At 38.8% G+C, this 24,226-nt stretch overlaps 1 protein-coding gene across 5 annotated transcripts in view; it reads right to left on the bottom strand.

Moving 5' to 3' along the window:
* ephb2b (eph receptor B2b) overlaps nt 1–24,226 on the bottom strand; it is a 190,143-nt gene that overhangs the window by 29,417 nt on the left and 136,500 nt on the right. For all 5 annotated transcript variants that reach the window (XM_042509373.1, XM_042509381.1, XM_042509389.1 and 2 more), the window contains exons 6-7: nt 3,961–4,085; nt 986–1,148 (exon numbers count right to left, since the gene is read on the bottom strand). In XM_042509373.1, the coding sequence (XP_042365307.1) occupies nt 986–1,148; nt 3,961–4,085 (288 nt within the window). The remainder of the gene's footprint in view (nt 1–985; nt 1,149–3,960; nt 4,086–24,226) is intronic.

Here is a 24,226-nt window from a genome sequence, read left to right as displayed (position 1 = left end):
CGACTTGGAAAATATTTTAAAAGAAATAGGGGAATTTAATAATGTTTATCTGCCAAAACATCCGACATAAAAATCTGTTACACAGATAAAAACAGTTGAAACAGTAATCAGTTTAAAAAATACAATTTATAGTGTAAACACTGCAGATAAACATGTTTATTTTCTTTATGGAAGGGATTCATTCTCTCCTAATTTTTCCTTCTTTCATTTCAGCATTTTCCGACCCTTACTCATCCCCAAAGTGCATTGTTTACACTAAATTATGGTAATCAGTATCTTCTTGCAGCAGGAAACAAGTTTTTGGGTTACATGGGGACATAAACTGGTTTATTCTTCTCAAATAAAAACATTTTTCATTAAAAAGTGAAAACAGGGAGCCGTACATGTCCTCGGTTTACTCAGTATTTACAGTTTGGAGTCAGTCTAGATTTATCTTTGGAGCTAGGATGTGTGCGTGTGGCAGCATGGAGGATGTTCATATGAAGGTTCAGGCTAATGATGGCCCTGGGCGCTGCAGGCTGAAGGAAATGAGATGTTGAGAAGGGGAAAAACCCAGGCCTTGGCTCTAACATTAACCTCCATGACTGATGTTTACTGAATGTTCCTTCTTCTCCGAGTCGCGTCACTGTACAAAGATAAGATGACTTTGACCTCATCCTTGACTTACAGGCTCATGGTGGCAAATGGCAAAAAGATATAACATTTAAGAATGCTAAAAAATATAAATCATTAAATATTTATATGTGTGTAAATTGTAAGATGCTTCCTAATACTGAAAAAAAAAACCCACAATGAATGTCTAAATATAATTTCATGCCACACTAATCTGATTTTGGAGCACTTGAGCTGTTTACCTCACAACATGAGTCCCTTTCATTCCCGCAGCTGTCTGCGTCCATGCCACACTACAGGGTGTGTCGATGGGCCATGCATGAAAGGCGATAACAGCTCTGCGTGCTTTGGGAAAAATTAACTGAATTCTCACCCTCAGTCATGGTCTGGAAGTAAAGTTTGCCACTGTAGCGTCCGAAGCCTGCGACGGTGCGGGCCCGGACCTGGAACACGTAGATGCTTCCTGGCTTGAGGCCACGAATGACCACTGTGTTGGTCTGGCTCCTGATGGCGGTAGCATTATATTCTGATTGGTCCTGGGAGAAGAAAAAAAAGAGAAAGTTACATTTGTGGACATTAGTAATTACAGTCCAATTGCAAAGACTAACAATTATGAGAAGCCATGTGAATAAATTACATACTAGGTTGAGATCGAAGACTCAGGAGGACCTAATGATACACCAGTATCAGTGAGCACAGCACTGACTTTAGTACAGTCGTTTTATATATAATTGTATATATTATATAATATTAAAGCTATTTAAAGTCAAATGATACCATAGGTAGAGGTATAAAAAGGTATAGCTCTGGAACACGTCCACTTAATTTAAGACTTTAACATCATCATGTAAAAATTCACCAGATTGCAAGACATAAAGTGTTTCTTACTCAAAATTTTCTTGCGGAGGACCCCCAAACCTTTACATTTTGTGTTTCTTTCATTTCATTTTATTGGTATGGCTGCATTAGAATTGTACATTTATGCATAAGAACCAGATGCACTGTCTTCAGCGTTTGTAGCAAAATGCTAATTTGCAACACCTGTCCACAATAGGCCTTTAAAATGCAACCATGAGCACATACACAAAAAAAACTGAACATTTACAAAAAATTGGGGCTGGGCGATATGGCTTAAAGTCTACATTGTGATACTGATAGGCTATATTGCAATACACAATATATACTGCAACATTTTGAAATCCCCTCTAAACCATTACAGACTACTACAATACAATGATAAAAAATCAACTACAGTTACAGTTAAGTTAAAAAAAGTAGTTATTGTTATAATAATGTTAAATAATGTCTTGTTATAATTAAATAAATTCAACTGGAACCAACTCATTTTCAGGAAGTGTTGATGTTTTTGTTGTAAACTTGACACTTCCGGTCAACAGTTAGCTGATATCTCACTTTATAAGTGAGGTTTTATTCACTGTGAGCTGGAAACAAATCAGCAGCTCTACAGTTCATATATTAATAATATTTTCAAGTCGCACTGCTGCTTCGTGGTTGTTAAATACGACTAAATGGTTGCAGTCAGGAGTCCTGCAGATACAAAATAAAACACGCTTTGCCTGCTCACACTCAGGAGAGAGAGGTCTGAATGGGCTTTGGAGTGTGTCTGACGCATCATGTTTGTGAGTCTAATTTTGTGTGTGTGTGTGTGTGAGAGGCACAGAGAGTGTGACAAAATGTTGAAGCAAGTATCATGCTAGTGGCATAAAAATATGATGTGACAACGGGCCTCATAACTTTCTCTTAGATTTTCTCTTAATTTTCTGGTGAGAGAAAATATAAGAGAAGTCAACTCCAGATCTTAATGCTCTTAACCACCCAGACCTGTTGTGCAGGTGTGCTCAATGAAGAATCCCATTTGATGAAAAGTCACCTATTATTTTAGGCAACGCCCCCTAAACACTATATAATATGTAGTGTTAATTCTACTGTTCAATTACTGTTCTACTATTTTCTCTTGTCTTGGTATGAGTGCTCTCAAACACTCGTAAAACTTTAAGAGAAAAGCAGAAATAAGAAAACACCGGCGAATCCCAAAAATCAGTGGATACTAACAAAATAAGAAAAAATCCTGGATATGAGCAAAAATAAGAGAAATTTTGCTTGTATATTGTTTTATGGCTGAGGTCCACTGCATACTCAATGTTTGCAATATACTTATTTTATATATCCCCACATTGAACAAGCCACAATACAGGTTTATTTGATATATATCACCCACCCCTAACAGAAATACATCCACAGTGTTTACTGTGGTGTTAGTGTTGAAACCTCCATCCTTAAATGATATGTAAATGGCTTGTTACCGAGCATAAAATGCACCTAACAGCATGTACACATCTTCTACTGCAATCTTGTTTTGCACTGTAACTGAAAAAAAGGGGAGCGTTTCACATGCATCCACAGTAAGCACAAAAGCAATCATCTGAATAAATCTGTACCACAGAAAAGCATCATGTTTGATAAAAGCAGCAGGACTCAAAAAAAGGGAACACATCCGGCAGCTGCAGTTAAGAAGGTAGATTCGGTGGCAGTTTCAGGTCAGGCGGTGTTTCTGAGCCGTGCCTTCTGATGATCAGAGCTGTATTTCACTGCTGCACTCCTCCTCTCCAGAATGCTGACAGGTCTGAGAGCGGAGACTGAGACTCTTTTAGCTGCTCCCTTCAACCCACTGCTCTCTGCACACTTCTGAGCCGCAGCAGGGGCCGGGACAATTGTTTTGACAGCTCTCTCCAGCAGTGTCAAAAAAGGGAATTATACTCAAAAGTGGAACGGCTCAGCATGGAGACGAAAGCCCGACGACAAAAAAAAAAAATCGCTGTGTATACGTGCACGTGTGTGACTGTGTTTGTATGTCTGCTAACGTCCGCATACATTTTATTTTACTGATCACTGTGCATTGATTCAACGCACATTTGGGACTGCGAGTGTTCTTGTGAGAAAGTATGCTGATTCGGTGGAGCTTGCCCCCTGAATACTATTTTTACAGCAGTCAGCGCACCATTGTTTCAACCACAAGTCTCTGCGCATCAATCCCCAGTGGCCTGACTGCAGGGCTGAGAGCGGTTTCCTTTTCCAGTGACTGACCGTGATTATAATTGAAAGAGAATGAGCAGAAGTTCTAAGCAATGTTCAGAAGCTCTGACTACATGCCTCCTAGGATGTGCTGTTATGCAAACGAGCATGAGGGGATACTCTGAATTTAAATGTACAACTAAACATTTTACCATTAGAGCATTATTTATTTAGCTGGATAGGGAGAAAAGGAGCTTATGTTTAAATTAATCCATGAGGACTTGGAGAATAAATGTGTTGCTGCATCACTGATACCTTTTCATAGTACTGTAGCTCATAGTCCAGGATGACTCCATTGGGCTGGTCGGGCTGGGACCAGGAGAGGGTGATGCTGTCCACCGTGCGGCTGACCTGGTGCATTATAGACACTGTGGACGGAGCTGTGAGGAGACAAAGACAGTGTGTTAAGGATGAGGCAAATCAGTTGCTGCAGACTCCACAGTCACGCACAAAGAGTTTTACAGCATCTATAATCTCACAGCCAAACACCGGGTTCTGCAAAGGTGTAATACGTAATGCCATAAAATCTATATGATATACTGCAGTCTCCTTTTAGAGAGTGTCACGGTGAGACACACGCCGCAGGTTGGCAAGTTACAACACTGGCTAAAACCACAGAAGCAGCCTCGTGGGACTTCCCTGTGTCAACTGTGATTTTCACGTGATTAATTTAGGCTTGTCATACAGCTGATATAAGGATACCTTTTCCAAATAAATCACTTTAAAATCACAGGACCACCATGCCTGACATGCAGTAAGCACATTTCTGTCAGCCACACAAACTAAAGACATGAATAGCGTAGATCACAAGTCACAGAAATGCTACACAACATCCCTTTTTTCTTGCAGAACTATTTTATTTAGATGTGTTTGTTTATGCATATTTCCTTGTAGATGACAGCTTAAAGGAACATAGAAGACGTTTTCCACATGCTACAAATTGCATGTGTTTTAAATTACTGCCAACATTTTTTTCCAATTTACATTTTTTAGATGATTTTCTGAGCTTCCAGGCACATGTTAGTTTCCTGTGCCTTTCAAAAGGGTATGAAAATCAACTGGGGCTATACCCAACTCAGAATTTTATTACGACAATCATGGAATCATGGAACAACAGATTGGAAATGTGCATTATTTTTTGCCGATACTAGATATCCGATAAAAGCCTGAGACCGTATTATATTGAGTTGCTGTGAGCTGCAAATCAACCTTCCAAGCAGAAGGCCTCTTCTCCTCCATGCCGCTGCCTGCATGTCTGCAGCTTATTGTACCAAACAGTAGCTTGAAAGTCAAGAGCACTCATTTTGCAGCAAAATCTGGGGACCAAAACATCTTGCAGCACAATTTGGGGACCAGCATGCAGACTAGCAAACAAAACAAAAAAAGTACTGCTTGGGTTCAGTTCAGTCGACTGAGGGGTCTCTAAGGATGGACTGATGATTCAAATCTCTGACATTCAAGGGCCAACGATAACATCTGCATTCAGAAACTTTAACCGCTCTATGAGTAGTCCAACACAAAGAGCGCTTTGTCACCTATATCATGGAAAACTATGTTACCAGTACTGTGCATTTTAGGGTTTGAGAGACAACTGCAGAACAGCAACCTTTCCTAATGTAACACACAGACATATTTACAGTAAACTGCATTTGCGTTTGTCTTCCAGATTGTTTCTTTCTGATAAAATCATCATCTTTTTTTGCAGTTCGCAGCTTCTATCAGTCAGCTGTAATGTGAAGTGCACATTATTTGTAAAATATCTAAAACTCATAGGGATGGTCCTTTGATAGAAGCCAGAAAATAACTAAAATATTAATGATAATAAACAAATATTCAAATATTTGTTTGTTTTATTCTATATTTGAGAGTTTGAACAGGGTTCTGCGGGACATTCAGGGTGACAGCACCATTTATATATTATAGTAAACAAGCCAAGTTAGCCCTCCAAGCTAATACTATTCTAATGACAGAATGGAAATGTGCAAAAATATTTTTTGACGAAATTAGATATCAAACAAAAGAAAATGTATTTTGGATGAGTTGCAGTAAACACACCACTGTTAAGCAAAAGGTAGAAGTATTTTTTTGGAGCCTCACCGGGCAAAGCCTCTTTCACTGGGCAGTTACATCTGCGGACCAAAATGTCCCAAGAGGAACACTGAACACTGACTGACAAAACAGGAAAAAAGAAAGGACGGCTTGAATTGAAAAAAAAAATCAGTCCACTGAGTTTCCAAAACAAAGTACTTTTTTTTAGTTACTTTAGATTAGTCATGCATTTTCTCAAAATGAATGACAACATCTTGAACTTTTTTCTTCAAAAATTGTGTCATTTTATTGAAAATTATTTTTATTCTTTTGCACTGAAACTAGTAAAAAAAAAATACCCCATTGCTTGGTTCAATTCACACATTCCAAGCAAACACAATAGTTAAGACTCAGCAGCAGACTTAATGACTTGTTACATCTTGGGTGGCCGACTATAGTCTCACATAGCGCGGTGACTTAAAACTCGGTACATTCTTTTTAGTACAACCATAAGGTCAGAGGAGCGTGATCACCTCACGTCCTCCAACAGCCATTAAGATTAGTTCAGGGTGCCGTGGGTCAGTGTAAAGCTAAGAGAAGCTGAAGATAAAAAGCTCTGTCTGGGGAGCCTGGCAAGGCCTGCAGGCCTCTGTGTCTGAGCCTGTGTGTGTGTGTGAAAGGGTAGGCTGGGCTGGGGAGTTGGAGCCGCGGGAGGGGGGTGCTGGGCAAGATTTATGGACGCTGAGCCCCACGCTCATCCCCTACAGGCCCGTGCTGCACACACACGCAGCCCTCAGCCAGCAGCACAGTGGCTCCCCTGAGTCCCAGCAATAAAGAGAGAAGTCTCTCCACCGGCACGCGTTCTCTACGGAAAATCCACTGACTGGGAAATTACAACTGCCACGCCTCGATAATGAAAGATTGTAACGCTGCATGTGTGTGGTTTTTTAAATCTTCAGTGTATTAATATTTGTTGTTTTTCCATGTAAAGCTTACAAGTTGCAACTGTTCTCCTGAAGCAGGGGAGAATACATAGCATGTAAGAGACCACAGCTAATGATAAAAAGTCTCTTTTATAACCTTACTCATTCTCATCAGCTAATCAGCGCTGCCTCGCGTGCCCTCTGACCCACACAGGAGCATCCGTCTGAGGCCACAAATTATGACGTCTCATATAAACTGTGATGGTCAAGGGACTGAGCACGTCCTCATGCGCTGCTGCCAGCAGATAATAAATAGACGTTCTGTATTTCATCTCAGCAAAAGCACTTACACCGTGATGGCCTGTGACTCTGCGGTGCACATACATCATGCCTCTTTCCTGGAGCCGGACGTACAATAATGTACACAGGACACCGAAAATCTCCTCCATCTCACTGTAGTTTGTTTGCAGTCACAAGACGACAGCCTAATAAGGCAAACAGTTACCCGAAGAGGAACTCACGAGTATCCCATTACGGATGTACATATATTCAAGACTGCCACATGGCCTTTTTCCTGCATAGCATTTCCATTAAACACACGGCGCAGCCTTGCCTAGTAACCTGATACGGAGCCGGAGAAACAAAGGCAGCTCATGTATTCATGTACAGAGGATGGATACATGCCAACATGAAAAGCTGTTCGAGGAGAACACTGTGGTTTTCTTCTACGAAGGAACAACTTCCAGACAGCGGGGTGGCAGTCGCCATGTCTGAGCCCGAGAAACCGATAAGGGGTGGTGTAACAGAAAACAAACTGGGATTAAATCAAAAGAAGACATGATTTTTTAGTGCAAAGTAAATACTGAGCGCAAAAAAACTTTAAGTGTTGAAACATTCAGCTTGTGGAGAAAATAGAGATCCAGCTGTGTTTTGTATTTCGAGTCAATTCGGTACATGCATTTTAAGCTAAGCTGACATTCCACCAATTGACTGAGGAATGCAGCGGTGCGCCAAGTCGACGTTTCATTGCAGTAAGGCCTACAGCAATGATCCACATATGAAAACCATTTTCATACATCTAATTTATGTACTCCAAAGTCCCCATTGTACTCCAAATCATCAAGTGTACCTAGAATCTTTTCCCCCCGACTTAATCTATAATTTACAGGGCTGAGTAAATACTTGGTTTTCATTGTGTCAACATCATTCACCGAGTTATGCCACTAAATACATGTTTTAGTTGTTTCAAGACATTTTCTTTGTTGTTACAATAATTATTTTTAAATCATGTGGATTGCACCCCATTAAGGGCAATTAGAAATTAAAAACAAAGATGTAAGAAAGTTTCCCTGTCATTTGTAAACTGGAGACCAACGGATCATAAACTATGTCAAGTCAGATAAATTTCTTCAAAGTGGGAGAGCTCCATTTTCACCGGGTGCTTTATTTATAGGGTTTCTCAATGAATGCTCTATTCATGTTCTTAGAACTAATGAAGCGGTTATAATGACAAAGACAGGGATTGTACGTTTATATAATTAAATTAGATGGCTGAATTGTAAAGATAAATGGCCATGATGAATATGTCTGTTTCCCATATCCCACAGAGGAGTGACAGAGCAGACAGAGGAGTCACAGCCATCGTTCCTCATGTCCGAACCAAAGCTTGAGATGCTTCACTGATTATTACAAATGTTACATACAATACTCTTAATGTGGGACTGTGTTAAACTTCACTTCACAGGGCATCTATCACACAGTTTAGCCAAATTTAAGAGTGATTTTTGGGCAAGTCATTGTTTTGTTATTCATTTTTTAAAAGATGTTTACAAGAAACTAGACAAAATGTTTGTGGCAATGAATACTTCAAAAACAGAAATTTGGGACTATTTAATGACTTTTAAGTAGAAGTGGGCGATATGGACTATAAATAATATTTTGATATTTTCAGGCTATATTGCAATACACAATATATATCTGGATAGTTTGAAATCGCCTCTACTGTAGACCACTAAAGTACTAAACTGCCAAATAGATGGTGTTAAAATAAAGGTAAATAAACTGGTGATTAAAAAAAGTAATGTAAAGTACTGTCATAATTAAGTTAAACAAAGTTGTTGTAATAAAGCTGAACAAAGTACTGTTAAAGTAAAGTTAAACTAAGTACTGTCATAATAAAGTTAAATACAGTAATGTTACAAAAAGGTAAAATAAATACTTCAACAATAAAGTCGTAGTATTGATATAATAAAGTTAAATTAAGTACTGTCATACTAAAGTTAAATTAAGTACTATTACAATGAAGTTTAATGTAGCATCGTTATAATAAAGTTAAATAAAGTTAAGTTGTGATAAAGTTAAATAAAATAATATTAAAGTAGTATTACTCGTTTCAGGCCAGAAGTATTGATGTGTATTTTCTGTGAACTTGAAGCTTACAGCCAACAGTTAGCTGTTAGCTGTTAGCAGTTAGCAGTTAGCATAAAGTTTAACTGTTACAGCGGCGCCATTAAATAAGAGAATTTATTCACTGTGAGCTGGAAACAAATCAACAGCTCTCAAACCTATACATATTAACAATATTTGCAGGTTGCACTGGTGCTCCATGGTTGTCAAATGTAACTAAATGGTTGCAGTCTGGAGCTGCACAGACACACACAGCGCCTGCTCTGGTCTGGATGTTTCGGGGAGTGTGTGTGACGAATCATATTTGTGCAGCTTAAAGAAATGGTGTGAAAATATATATTCATTTATCGTGGAGTCTTTTTATACGCAACATGTGAAACAAACCGCAATGCACTTAATATAATTGAAATGTCGCCCACCTGTACCTTTAAGACTTCTATTAACTAAAATTAATTTAAGACTTTTTGAAAACCTGGTTCTATCATGAAAAGGTTTTGTTTGTTTCATGTTTTTTATATTTCCATTTTATCCATGTGCAGGGGGGTGGGGGTCGGGGTACTTAAAACTTCCAAGGTTGTATATCGTATTGCTTAATTGTAAGAGGATGGGAGGCCCCAGCTGTTGTCAGAGAATTAGGTTTCAGAGCCCACATCATTACCCAGCCGGGGATCTGATATGAAAGACGCTGCTTTAGAGTCTATTCTTGCATGACGCTCTGGCCTTGGCCCAACAACACAGAACATAAAGGCCCTGTTTTGCTCTGACATCTCTAATAGATGTTTAAGTGTTATGTTTGAACACCTACTGACTTCACTAATCAATTAAAGATGGAGTTTACAGGGATATTTCCATTCATTTGAATCCAAGCCGTTTTTATGGGGCATGCTTCTGCTAACATGCACACAGAAGTGAAGCATTCATCCATCCCGCTCATTTATGTGTGTTATCTTTTATTATACGACACTCTTTTGGTGGGCTTTTCCGCTCGCGCTCTTTGAGTATGTCCTTGTTTGGCTACTGTTAAGCCTCGTTGCTACACACTGCTATGAACGTGATAAGAGCCCGACCAATACTGGAATCTTAGAGCCAACGGCGGTACAGATATTTGAGGGTAAAAAAACTCCCGATTTTGATATATGGACCAGTATTTTATCCATCTGTATACATGTGGGACATTTCTGGCGGTGGGGGGGTGGGGGGTCCTTTTTTCCCTGAACTTTTCAGATAAACTTAGTGGTTGCTTATAATTAGTATTATTAATAATAGCTACAGAATACTTTACAACTGCTATCATTAAATATTTACTGACTATAGTTGCAAAAATAGTTAAAATGAGATGCCAATCAACAATATCATATTATTTTTGAGGACTTACATGCATGAACACAATAGATTATTAGATTCTGGCCTTTTTTAAATATTTATATGTCTATTCTTAATTTTAAAATATACATATTTAGCCTAAATATATTTAGATCTGGGCCATGCATAAAACATTTTCGGCTGAAGCCTCATATCTATTTCTATATATATTGATACCTATAAATCTTTTCAATGCAGCTATCACTAGAAAATGGTTATCAAACATTTGTCACAAAGATATGCAATGAATGCAGAGTATTTTACAGTTTAACAATACATTTTATCGTTAAAAATGACATTAATGCACTGAAACAGTAAACTTAATTGAGAATGTAGTAATTCTAAATAACTCCAAGCATCGTTTTCTGGATTATGTTCTGGAAAAATAATACAACATATAGGCCGATACCAATTTATCTGAGAAAGGCCATCGACCCATTAAATTGTCTGACAAATATATCTGTCGGGCTCTAAACATGATGGGAATATTCATTACTGCTTGCTGTGTTGCACCTTTTTCTTTCTTTTTATCTATTTTACCATTTGAACGTAAATTTCCTTTTATTTGTGGTTTAATTGTTTGTTTGTTTGGGTCTACTTCTTTGTATTATTTTATATTGACATTTTATGTCTTGCATCTTGCAAACTGTCTTCTGGTTTTATTTTTATCATAACTCTACCCTAGTTTCTTCTCGCTTGTGTTTAATAGGACTGTTGTATCACCGTCTATGTATCCCATTTCTGCTTTGCTTTGCATTTCAAAGCACTTTGCAAAGTTATCACTACTGAGTAATTATTATCATTATTAATATTAATAGTAATAATAATAATAAGGTTGGTGAAGAGTGACCACAGAGGATGGGTGGCAGTAGACGGAGCTCAGTCATGGGTGCACAAGTCCAAAACACTCTAATTGGTCAGACTTCCAGGAGTGGCGGTGTCTTAAGGTGCTCGGGGCTGCAGTAAATGTTACATCGAGCAGTGTTTGGGGGTGCAGTGTTGGGAAAATGACAGCAGTTACAATAATGTGTTTTATTTCCTGCAGCTGACTTATTATATTGACAGCAGGAGACAACGCGGCTTCATGATCTGATACGCTTTGCTCTGTTTCAGCCTTTACAAACAACGCAGCACAGAAAAAAAAGAAATAACCTCCAACATTTCCTGGCACATGAATCATATGCTTCTGAGAAAGTATATGTTTTAGGGCCTTTTATCTGCATCTTTCTAACATCCTAATGTGTCTACAACCATGTGGTTCTGATATGATTAGACGTTCTGGAGCATGGAGCAATGCTATGATTTGGAGAAGATGGGGGAGGTAGCGAGAACAGGTCAGGGCTCGTAAATCCCTTTTCCTTTTCATTGTAAAAATCGCTTTCCCCACAGCGCAGTCTCTCCCAGAGGGCTCAAACCAGCTGGTCCTCTACCAGGCAGCCTCCCAAACAGGCTGCCACTGCTCCGCTCCCTCGACTGCCGTCCATTTATGAGCGGCACATCGAGCCGTCTTAAAGGGGAGAGGCCCATATTTGCATGTACTTTTAGCGTGCTGGCAGCCTGCCCCGTTTCCCCAGCTGCAAAGGATTGTGGGTTTTACATCTATAAAGATTTTCCAGTGCAGTAAAGCTACAAAAGTGAGATTTCAGTTCATCAAGCTTTAAACCATCTGCACTGGAAAAGATTGGGGACTATAATACACTCATATACACACCATAAGCTAATTCCAAAATAGGCACTTCGGGGGCTTGAAGAGTTTTCAGATGCTTGCAGAGGTTAGGGTTTAAATCTAAGCCAACTCGGCAAATCTGCAGACGGAGAAGATACAACCAAGATAAGTGTGTTTGGATAACGCTGCAGAGAGAGACAGTTCTTTTGCAGCAACAGTCACACAATCAAAAAAATGTGCAGCTCCTTGGGGATTCTGATGGTGCTGAACGTAATCCTCAGGACTGAAGCCACTTTACATGATCTTTGAATAATTGAATAGTACTTGCAATTCTTTACTGCAACGGTTAATTACAGAGGGAATTCCATACAAACACATATTGCTCTTGTGCGGTTCACATGATGTTCATGTAACCATCCTGAAATTTTGTGGATGGTCTTAAGGCCCAGACGCACCAAACTGACATCAAAGAACGAAGGCTAACTATTGCAACCCACTCATCGCCAAAAAAAGTTGCACTCGAACACATCGCAAAGACTACAGCCAACAGCAAACTAGCATGTACATTCTGCACCTGTGTGAGAGGGAGGAACTCTCCATACCAGCAGGTGGCGGTAGTCCTTTTTATAAAAAACAAAACAAACCAAAAACAACAGTAGACTAATAGGGGCTGATTCAAGATGCTAGCTTAGCTGGTGAGCACATTAACAACACCATTTGTTGAAGGAACAAATTATATTTACAGTGCGCTAGCGAACAATAACAAAACAATTAGGATTTTCCCTTTTACCATTTTCTTGGCTCCAGAGTGTCGCCATTAATCAACAGCGAATAATCAGAGCTTTGGTCGGTGAGCAGCCGAATATTTGGTCCATCCCTAAAAACAAGTACGAACTGTTTTTGCTTAGGAGCTCAATGGCTAAAAAATATTTTACCTAATATAACAAGTTTTCTTGGATCTCACACCCTCATGACTAACTCGTTTGTTTTCCTCACTTTTGTTTCTCCTCTCGTGCCCTCAGCTGAACTGCCAATTAGAGAAATTTCACTCACTGACAGGCTCTGCCGGATCAGATACCGATTCAACAGGCTGAATGATCCGAAAAACAGGCAATAATGGCCGACAAGGGCCAACGGAGGACATGCCACCAAAATAAGGACAACAGAGGCTAAGCCAGGGCCAGATATTTCCCGACTGCGACCATCGGCTCGGTGTTTCAGGGCCCTTAAAGCAGTCAATGCATCTAACAGCAACATCCACAGCGTCGGATGCTTTTATCCATCTGGATAAAAGTTAGTGGACTGTGGAAACATCATGAAAAAAGTTACACCAGAGTACTTCAACGTTAGATCCCTGATGAAGACTGAAATTTACAACACTAGATATAACCTGTCACCTTGATTCAAATTTTGAGACCCGTATTAGTCTAACTGGATTAATTTAGAGTGAAAAAGAAAACATTTTTACTTAAAGTAGCTTAATTACTTAAAACTGACTAAAATGTAATGACTTTTTGTTGACTTAAAGTGGACTTATATGTTTTGAGCTGTCGTTGACTTAAATAATAAAACTATGAAGGATAAAATGTGAGTAAAACTAAAAAAAATAATTTCCTCTACAGACCAAAACTAAATCTGAAATAGCTGCCAAAATTAACACCGCAACAAACTTTTCACATTCTCAAAAAGCCATATTCAATTATTAAAATGTTCTTTCTAAATAACCTCAAAAGAGCTATTCCTGGTGCTATCAACATTTTAGATGGATTTTAATAATACAATTTAAAAAGTCTGTGTTTTACAAAGACAACAGATCTGCTGCGGCTCTTCAGTCCCTCAGAGGGCAGATTTGGGCTGAACAGACAGTGTTTGAGCTGTCTGCCACAGGGATGAGGAATGAGGAGTTTGATTCACACAGCTCTGGGGGAAACTGGACTCTGTTTAATCAGCAAGCTGCTTTTCTGCATTTAAACAGCTTCCAAACTGGCATCCTGGAGGAGGAAAACTCCACAAACCACAGAATGCATGTCAATATTTTACAATGCTGGAGAGGCGAGTGTGGGCTTCAAGCTTTCCTCTTCTCTGATTGGGTTGGTGGTACAAAACATAATTTTGTTTTATCGAGTTAATAGTTTTGTCGGTGGAGAAAAACAGTAGAACGCTGACTTAAGCAGAGTTTCAAAAAGATGTTATGTGGATCGACATGATTCACTACATGTTAACACTAAAACAGCCATTGCAACAAAATACGGTAACATGATGTGTCCTGGATTCAGTAAGTCTATGAAAGTACTTCTAAAATCATCGAATATGAACAGTTGGTTGCTCCAAAACGGAAAACTCATTACCAGAGGGGTGGACTCCAGTCACAAATTTGATGACTGTCAACTCGACTTGAGACAATCAAAATAGTCTTACAACTTGACTTGGACTTTAACACCAATGACTCATAACTTATGAACTCATGGTTTTTGACTTGAAAATACTTGAAACCTTCTCCCAGGCCCAAAAATATAGTTCAAATACAAAAAAGCACTGTGAAGCACAGTATGCAGAATGTCACAATGACACACAAATTCCAACTTCAACATTTGAAGCTTCACAAAGAGCAAAAAAGTGGAGCAAATAATAACATCGAGCAGTGAGCTAATGTTTCGCTAACATTATCTTCACAGATTAGTAACATTTGAACAAACTTATTTTAAAAAACACATGCAAATCTGCAAAATCTACATCATTTTTTAAAATTTAACACCAGCATGACTTTAATTAAAGAGTGCATTATGACTTGTTAGGACTTGATACTCAAACTTTAGGACTTGGGACTTGCATATAAAGACTTCAGACTTACTTGCGACCAGTGGAGTAATGTAACAAAGTAATAATACTTTGTTACAGTACTTAGATATTTTTTGGTAGTATCTTTACTTTGAGTTTTGTTATATTTCTCCACTATTATTCCCCTATTATATATTACTCCACTATACTTCTCCTATGCATTTTAGCTACTTACTACAAAATAGGGGAGGAAGGATGGAGAGGACGGAGGGACAAATGACGGAGTGAGAGGGAGGGAAAATTAATTCTGTTCTTTAAATCCTATAAGTTGAGAGAAAGACCTTGTTTTTGTATGCTCCATTTTTAAGGTGGTATGTGTTAGAAGACCCAAATTTCATTACCTAAAATTTCTGACCACTTGCTTTTTTATTAACAGCATTTACTTGTACTTTTACATTCAATACTTAAGTACATTTAATATCATAAAATTACTCTGGATACCTAAGAACAGAAAATATTACAGAACAGAGAATAATAGACAAGTAATATCCTAAAAGGCAACTTTCTACCTAAGTAATGTTCTGGTAAGATGTCTTTACTTCTACTCTAGTGTGTTTTTCAGGTACTTCATCCACTACTTTTTATGATTTCCAAAACAATGACTTGATCTCACCTTTGCTCATTACAAACCCAATTTTTAATATTATTACATTGTGCAATGTCGTGATTCATGCTTAAAAAACAAGAAGGCAGTCAGTCCCACTGCTACCTTCTGTTGTTGCTAAGCTGCTCCAGAGGAACATTTCTCCAACCTAAACAAGACATGGAAGTTGCATGTCGCACATCTGCTCCGGTTCAATCTCAATGCACAGCGATGACTTTTGGCTTAATGTTGAAGTCGTGCTTATCTACACACACTGCGAGGACGCTGCAATGAGTGGCACACAATAGCAAGGATTATAAAAGATCATCTCCGCTTATAAAGTTCCTGACCCCAATTACACGCAAAACCTTCGAGAGGATGATGTTGGTGGACGCAGATGGCATGATCGGTGTGATCTATGTGAGCGAATCGAAGATACATTAAAAAATGAGAGGTATTAGTGACATCTGAGCAGGAGCTGTTGGGGGGGCAGCTCCACAATGAAAATTCAGTTTTGCATCTGCGTTAAAAAGAAATGCTTAATGTGTATGTCACCGCAGGAGCTTGAGAGTGTTTATTGAAGAGAGAGAGGGGAGAAAGGCTGAAAGAGACAGAGAGGGGAGCGCCATTGTGTTTATCACTGAGCCATTTTCTTAATTGGCGAAGTTAACTCCATAAAATCAATAAAAGTACAAAAACAAAGTGCTGATTGGGTCACGACCCCTTTTTGCTTCATCACCTTTATTTATTATCTTTTTTTAATTATTGCCATCATCTCTCTCTTGTATGTAAAGAGTAAATAAATGACTGCATTAAAGTGTGGTCAATTATTCAGGCATTTCAGCTAATGCACTCAACAATAATTAATTGTATATCCACATTATGCTCCTTTTTACAGCCCACTGGGCCAAAAGATGGTGGCCTTTTAACCTAGATTTATATGCAGGCGATGTGCATACTCTATTCCTCACTTCCCTGCACAAGCTTAAACCTGCAGATCACATCCTGGAGGAGGAGATCAGTATAATGTACCCACATGGCGACTGAATGATTTATGAACGAGATCAATTAGTTAACTAATTTTGACAATCCATGTGCTAATTCTCTTCTGGGGAGTCATAATTAATTCCATATCGCATGCATAGGTTATTTAAAGTCATCTGATGAACCTCGCTGTCAGCCGTGCACACTGCACACACTTTATCGCAGCTCTCATCTCGCTCTCTCTGCCGTGGGCCTATCTTTGTAAACAGGTTGCTCCGTATCAACGGTAGCATGAATTCGGCATACGTGCGACTGGCTGGCGGACTACCAGAGCCACCTTGTCTTAAGGCGTTGTCAGTGCTGAGTTCCAGGTGCACGCTGAGGCCTCCTGTCTGTCTGCCTGGCTGACCTACACTGGCGCCCACCATATGTGCCCTTCTTAACACCTTCTGTCACTGTCACGCAGCACGCCATGTATACTGGTGGTCCCTGTCTGACTCTTCGTCTCTCAGCCTCTTTATTTTTCAGCGTGCATCTCACTGTCGCTGTCAGGTATTCGGAGCAGAATTTAGCTGATAATACAGCTGCCTGAATTTGCTGTTAAAGTTGCTTTATTGTAAAAATGTCCATATATTTTTTCTCATTATAGTTTAAATAGATGTTTAAATATCATATATTGCACAAAAATTAATTTATATAATAAGAGAATTGACTTGTTTTAAATAAACTTCTTGGGCTCAATCTTAATACACCCTTTGCCCTAAACCTGTTTCTCACATTCAAGTTTAGAGGTAGGGTGTCCCAAATCTTTTTGGGACATGGCAAAACATTAGGGCTACATGGCTCTCCAAACTGAGTTTTTGCAGAGGCACACTTCAAACAGAGTATTATAAAAAATCATCAGCAAGATGGCTTCACAAGCAACAAAACAAACTCACAAATGTATTTTCTTGTTTTAAAAGATTAAAAAATGACAATTACCACAATTTAATGTTGTTTCAATGTATTTTGGTCCTTTTCTGAATAACAAGCATACCAAAAAAATGCTAGTGTGCCAATGGAAGCTGATTTGTGCATTACAGTGCATTTGACATATTTCAATATTTGATGAGATAAGAGATAAATTTAAATTAAGTCTAGGAATGAAGGTGCTAAACTCCTCTAATATCAGTGCAGACTGGCAGAGTAGGAGCACAGGTTGCTAACGTTAGCCCACAGAGCACCTCTCATGGCCTGGTAATGAAACAGCGTTTTTTTATTTGATGACTTGTTTGATCAATAATACTGTGAAGCCGAAGTGTTGCCTGTTTACGTAAGCTTATTAAAGTGGTACATTAAACGTTGCCACGCTTTGATGTTCATAATGCACGACGCAAAGTGCCACATATTTCAGCGGTATTTAAACTACAATTTGATCACTGAAAAATGCAATTAACAATTTTAAATGGCTCTTAAAATATGTTTCATGTTTCAAATATGTTTCATCTCACAGATTAAATTGTGCTCAATTTTGACTGTGAGTGTGCTTCAGTGTTTGTTTTACTTTTATGCTAGTTGACTGTTCTACATTTAAACAAAGGGAAATTAGGGAAACATCCCCAATCTGATGGATCTGACGATGGTCTTGAAGGGATGTTTCATTTTGTAGGGGAAGTTTTCAACCACTTTCATCCCCTTGTAACTCTGTTCCCAGGGGCAGAGGGGCACTAAAAAATGTGGGGTAGTGGTAAAACTAAAAGTTCATAAAAGCACGCATATCCAGATGACAATAAACTAGGTGCTGGACAAGAGATAAAACAAGAGAAGAGACATTTTATGGTAGCATAATCTAGTATGCGGACTGTGTTTTTTCTGCTCTTATGGTTAAAACTAAGACATGGGATTCGCTGGCAGTTTCTGATACAGCGCATAATGACTGCTTTTGTGCATGAACTAGCTCTATTCCAGTTCTGGTACATGGAAGGTCACACTGATTGAAATGACCCTGTATGAGATAAAGGCAAATGATTAACCATTCATTGCCATGAATTTGCTGCTCAGCCACACAGAATCAGATTTTTTTTTTAAACTGGTGACACTGCCCTAAAGTCAACAGTGTCGTGGCCACATTTGGCTGCCTGGTGTATTGACACATTCTGGCAGTCCCACCTGGCTCCGCACCATGGCTTTTCACACCACGGCCCAGTGGAGCAGCAAAGTCCCCGGTAGCCTGGTTACAGTGGACGGGGGCAATTTGGACAATAATTAAGTCATAAATCTTCTCCAGACCATACGAAAAAGGCTGCACCCGATTACACGGCACACCCTCTGAGTAATGTGGTTCACTTCCACAATCAGCCAGTTCACCTGATAAGAAACCAATTCAGCTCCTCTGCTTCTCGACGGCATTAGCAGCAGACGCCACGGCTCACCTTGAGTTAATGAAATGCCTAAACAAATATGTCCTCTGGAATCTAATATACCCGACCACTATAGAATGCAATATGGCACACGCACGGCGTATATTGAGATCTAATTCATCCGTTGTGAAATGCTGAATCCTCTCACAGAATACTGATAGTTTGCATTCAGATTATCTCTGTTCTGTGCACTGAAATTGCTGATACAGCAGCTCTGCAGTAAGCTTGGTTATTATATGTTGTATCTTCATCATTTAAAGCAACAGTCTCATCTGGATACATTCAGTCTACATAAGTTATTTTGTAATCATAATATAACTAAAATAGACTTAGAGAGACTGCCATATACACATGAATGACACACTATAGTGTTGACTACATTTTCTAACAATGCAAACATGAACACAGGTCCAGTCGCACACTGCAGCTGCCTTTAGTGCAATTTAGTGGCAAATACATAAGCGAAGTTACGAGTTAAAGCCTTTCCTATTAAGCTTTCCTTAACAGGACCACACCATATGTGAACGTAGGTGTGGATGTGCTGACCAGGAGATGGTTTATGAGTTAAAATTTAGCTTCAGAGATGAAACAATATGAATATTTTATATCACAGTTATAGTGGCGGAAATTACCATGGTTATCAGTATCATCATGGTATTGTTAAAATGGGCTTAAAGTGTCAAAAATGTCCAAGTACGGATGTACATGCTGAAATAATTTCACAAAGCCTTTTTGTTTGCATGAACATTAAATAATAATACCTTATGTGAACACACGGAAACCATATCAAATGTGCATTAACATTAAGGACACAGGACCAGTAGCATCACTGCGTTTGTCTTCTGCACATTCACTTTGTAAACAAGTAAAACAAACCTGTTGCATGCTGCACGTGTTTTACAAATGGCTCAATTCAAACAGGTTTCACCACACAAACTAGTTCGTACCTGGAGGTGAGTTTTTAGTATTAATATTTACACTCCTCAACCGTAACTGTTACGTACCAAACTGATCCAACTGACAAAACGAACTTTTATTTGGTAATGTATGATTAGAAATTAAAACTACTTGAAACACATATTTCTCAATGTATGCAAACATAGTAGTTGGAGCATGGGAGGAACTTTTACTTTGTAAAACCTTAGTGAGCTATTATTTTCACTTAACTCTGTAAAAGAAAAAGTTGCTGGGAACTGGGAAAGATTTTAATTTTATTGTAATTAAAAATAAAAATCTTCCAAATATCAATTCCACATATCAGTTATCAGTCTCATTAACTACTAATAATCAGATTCGGTATTGGCCCTGAAAAACCAATATCCTCCGAGGTTCCCCTACCTCAGAAGAAAATGATCTTCTGGCCAAGCAAAATCTCAAACCATCGACTGTGCAAGAAACAGGTAGCCGAAACGTCACCAAGGAAATCACACGCAGGCTTTTGAGAAGGCTACGTCATGTGCTGAGAACGGAACAGTTTCGGATCACGAGAGTTAAGATGGACACCAACAGGCGAAAGAAAGCTGGGAGGCCAAAACCACCTGGTGCAGAACTGTGACAGGAGCTGGAAAAGATGAACCTGTCATGGGGAGAGGCATAACACGCTGCCAAGGACTGAATGCAATGGAAAGAGCTCACTGAAGCCTAATGTCCCACACAGGAGGACAAGGAGAAAGTAAATATGTATGCAAACATAAAACAAACACCTTACTGTGTATTCATCACTTCTGAGTAAACAGTGTTATAGATGTTTTCTAGCAATTAAATTACACATTAATAAAGATTTTATATGCTAAAACCTTTCTCATGTTTCAGTGGTGCTTCCTAAATTTAGTAGCTGGTGCTTGTAGGAAAAAGGATGGCCTTAAGTTCAAACTCAGGCCACATCCACATTGTCAATTTAAAACAGTGTTTTAAATTAAAAACAATCTCTGTACACACTTGTGTTTTAGCAAAGTTTCACAATTAACACTAGCACACCTAAAAACGCACATCACAGGACCATTGATGTAAACTGTGTGAACACAAAGCAGATTGTTTCCACTGTGGTTGGTTGCTTAGTTACAGAAAATACTACAGAGATGAATAAAAGTACCAGAGATTTTTTTCTTGAACACTGACAAGGAGCTACAAGTGTTACTGAGGTGGCGTAAAACAGACGTGAAGTCTCCGCAAAGCAAATATGGTGACAAGTTAGAGCGGTACGGGGCGCATTATCCATCTCCATCGCCATGGCAATGAGAGAAGAGTTACGTGACAAGAAGAATGAAATCATAAAAGGTGTGTGGACCTAGTTATAAATTCTGACTTCAGTCATGAGACGTGACTGATAAGAACCAATCAGGAAGTGAGCATGGGTGTCTGCATCATTGTTTTCAGTGTTTCCGTTTCCGCTCTTTTCAGCTTCTGGAAACGTGGATTGAATGAACGCACATATTCAAAGTATCAAAGTTGAGTGTCTTATTAAGTATCTACAGAAATATGAGTAAAAATAAATGTTCCCAACTATTAGAAAACTGAGCTCAAAACAGCTCATTCTGGGGATAATAGCATTTCTCCAGACTGTGTGGGCGTGGCAGATCGCGTTTTGATTGACACCTCATTGGATCCCGCGTTTGTCAACTGTCTCTCGTACAGCCCTATCTGTTCTGACTGGCTGCGTCCGTAAATCCAATGAGAGTGCGCTCTGACGCTCAGAATGAGTGTTTCCAAACGCACCCTTTTGAAAGCAGAATTGAGGGATTTCAGTTTGGCATGTTAAATTAATATCAACTCACACCTGACTTTTAATTTTTGAATGGCTTCATCCATATTACCTGATACTGATCAGGGATAACCACGCCTAAATCAACACAGCTTCAAAAACTAAACTGAAACGACAATTTTTCAAATTGTCTGATAGTTTTTGATCCTTTTATTATGCATGTACTTAAATAAATCAAATATATTAAATTACATATTAAGAACGTTTTTGGTGATTTGGGTTCTCAGGGGCTTCCATCCATTGTAGGGGTTTCAGTGTGGACACATAAATGTGCGCATAAACGTAACAAAAGTTATGTATATGTTATGAAACAAAGACATATCAGTGTGGATGAGGCCTCAGTAATGGGTTTCTGAAATGAAACTGTGACCCAATCCTGAACTGTAACACTCGCTGCTGTGTGTGCAATATGTGCGTACATAAAAACGCCTACAGTGTGTATTGTTGTGTGCATTTGGAGCCTGTCTACGCAGCCGTGTGTCTCAGACTGTGTGAAGACAAAATGGCAGGATGTAGAACTGTGAAGTCTATTAGGACAAAATCACATACTGCCACTCAGCTGTCAGAGACGTTTGATTAACCTTCACGGTGGGAATGTGGTTCCAGCAACAATTTTCACTTCATACAATAATAATGAGGTAAGGGGCCGACGAGGACGTGAGAAAGGACGGGGACAAAGTAGGAATTGGACTGAGATGTTAAAGTGGTTTCAAAGGGCAGATGCAGGTACTTCAGTGTCCTCTTCAAACACAGAGAGGGATTCTCTGCCTGTTTCAGTGAACAGGCGGTAGTCTCACTAACCAGTCGGCCACCTTACAGTAGCTTTCTGAGCTGCAATGTAATGTAGTGAATAATGATGCACAAGTTCTCTCTCTCTGATAGAGCTCATGCTCTGCGGCAACACACACAAAAAACATTCAGCAAACAAACGCAACACATTGCCACATTAAGGGCGACCCCTTTCATAGTTTTTAACAAAACTGCACAACTTAAAAAAGCCCGGATTCTTCTGTTTACATAACCCGACTAATAAATTAACAGATTCACTGAAACAATGGACTGAAATAATGATTCAAAACAAAAAAAAATTAGAGCCTAGGGGAAAGATTTAAAGTACAAAACATAAGTACATTAAAAATACATTCCTTTAATCTGTTTAAATCCAAACTCTTGACCTTATAACAAGTTAAGGCTGCAGGGTGAGATCACTGCATTTATTTCCACTGAAAGTTGAACTTTTTAATTAAATTTCAAGGGCTGACAAGGCTGTTAAATACTGGAAACAGGACCATTCCTGTGTTAGAGTTGGGTACCCAGATGGTCCTATAGTTACCACAGTGAATAACAATACAGATTTCAGTGTCTCATTTTTGCCAGATTGGGTACATAGCAACTAGTGATATTAGGGATTTTGAGAGAGAGATGAAGTCTAAGACTGATTTTACTATGACCAAAAGTGTGTGTGTGTGTTTGTGTGTGTGTGTTTGTTAATACAAAACATGACCTTTAAGTGACAGCAGTGCAAGTGGTATTTTATGATTTTTTATTTAATCTTAAGTTCCGAATTATTTTGAGATGTAATAATGATTCATCAAATCGCTTATGTCTCAGCACTTTTAAGACTTAAAAAAAAATGGAGTAAAGTTTTAAGACCAGTAAAGGCCTTATCTTTAGATTGATTAATTGAATGCTTTTTTAGACTTTTTAAGCATCCACGGATGTGTGTGTGACGTGACCCTTGACAGTCGGTCAGCAGCGACCAGTGTACGGGGTAAGAAGTTAAACATTGCAGTGCAATTTTGTACAGTTCAAGCTATTTGTCAGTGCATAAATGCTACAACTCCTAAGCCAAGCTCCTGTGTCTTGCTTGCCACTTGCTGATTAAACTGAAGGGGGTTAGCCCCCGAAATTAGTGTAAAAGTAAGAGTGCAGGCACCATGTAGACATCGATGCAGTTATTAAAGAATCGTTATCGGGGAAAAAAACAAGTGATACCCAACCCTATTCCTGTGGTACACCATTAAGGCTGAGTTGTGTAACCCGGGCCCTTAACTGTATGTCGTTCCCTCCCTCTGCCCTGCCTTTCCTCTCTCTCTTACTATCAAAATAAAGCAGAAATGCCAAAAAATAATCATTACGTAGAAAAAAAGGAAATAAGATAATTCCTTAATTATATCCATAATGCTACTCAACTTAGTAACATTTGATACATGTTTGTAATGCACCAGTTCAATACCGCTACTAATGATTATTTTTACTATTAATTTATCTGCAGATTTTGGTCCATAAAGGGTCAAAAATTGGGGAAACAAATCATTACAGTTTTGCAGAGCTCAAAGTGTTGTCTTCAAATTGCTCCTTTTTTTCCAACCATCACTTCAAAACCCAAAGAGTATCACACATTAACTACATCATACGTCATTCATGATCATAAATAACAAAGAAAAGCAGTACATTTTCACACTTAAGAAGCTACAATAAGCAAATGTTTGACATTTTTTGCTTGGAAATGACTGACACAATTGATCAGTTATCAGATTAGTTGTGTTTTCATTTTCAATTTTCATTTGA

Source organism: Plectropomus leopardus, chromosome 2 (assembly GCF_008729295.1).
Source record: "Plectropomus leopardus isolate mb chromosome 2, YSFRI_Pleo_2.0, whole genome shotgun sequence".
NCBI classification, from domain to species: Eukaryota; Metazoa; Chordata; class Actinopteri; order Perciformes; family Serranidae; genus Plectropomus; species Plectropomus leopardus.
The sequence above is the reverse complement of the archived record's forward strand: the minus strand, read 5'-3'. Positions and strand labels throughout refer to the sequence as shown.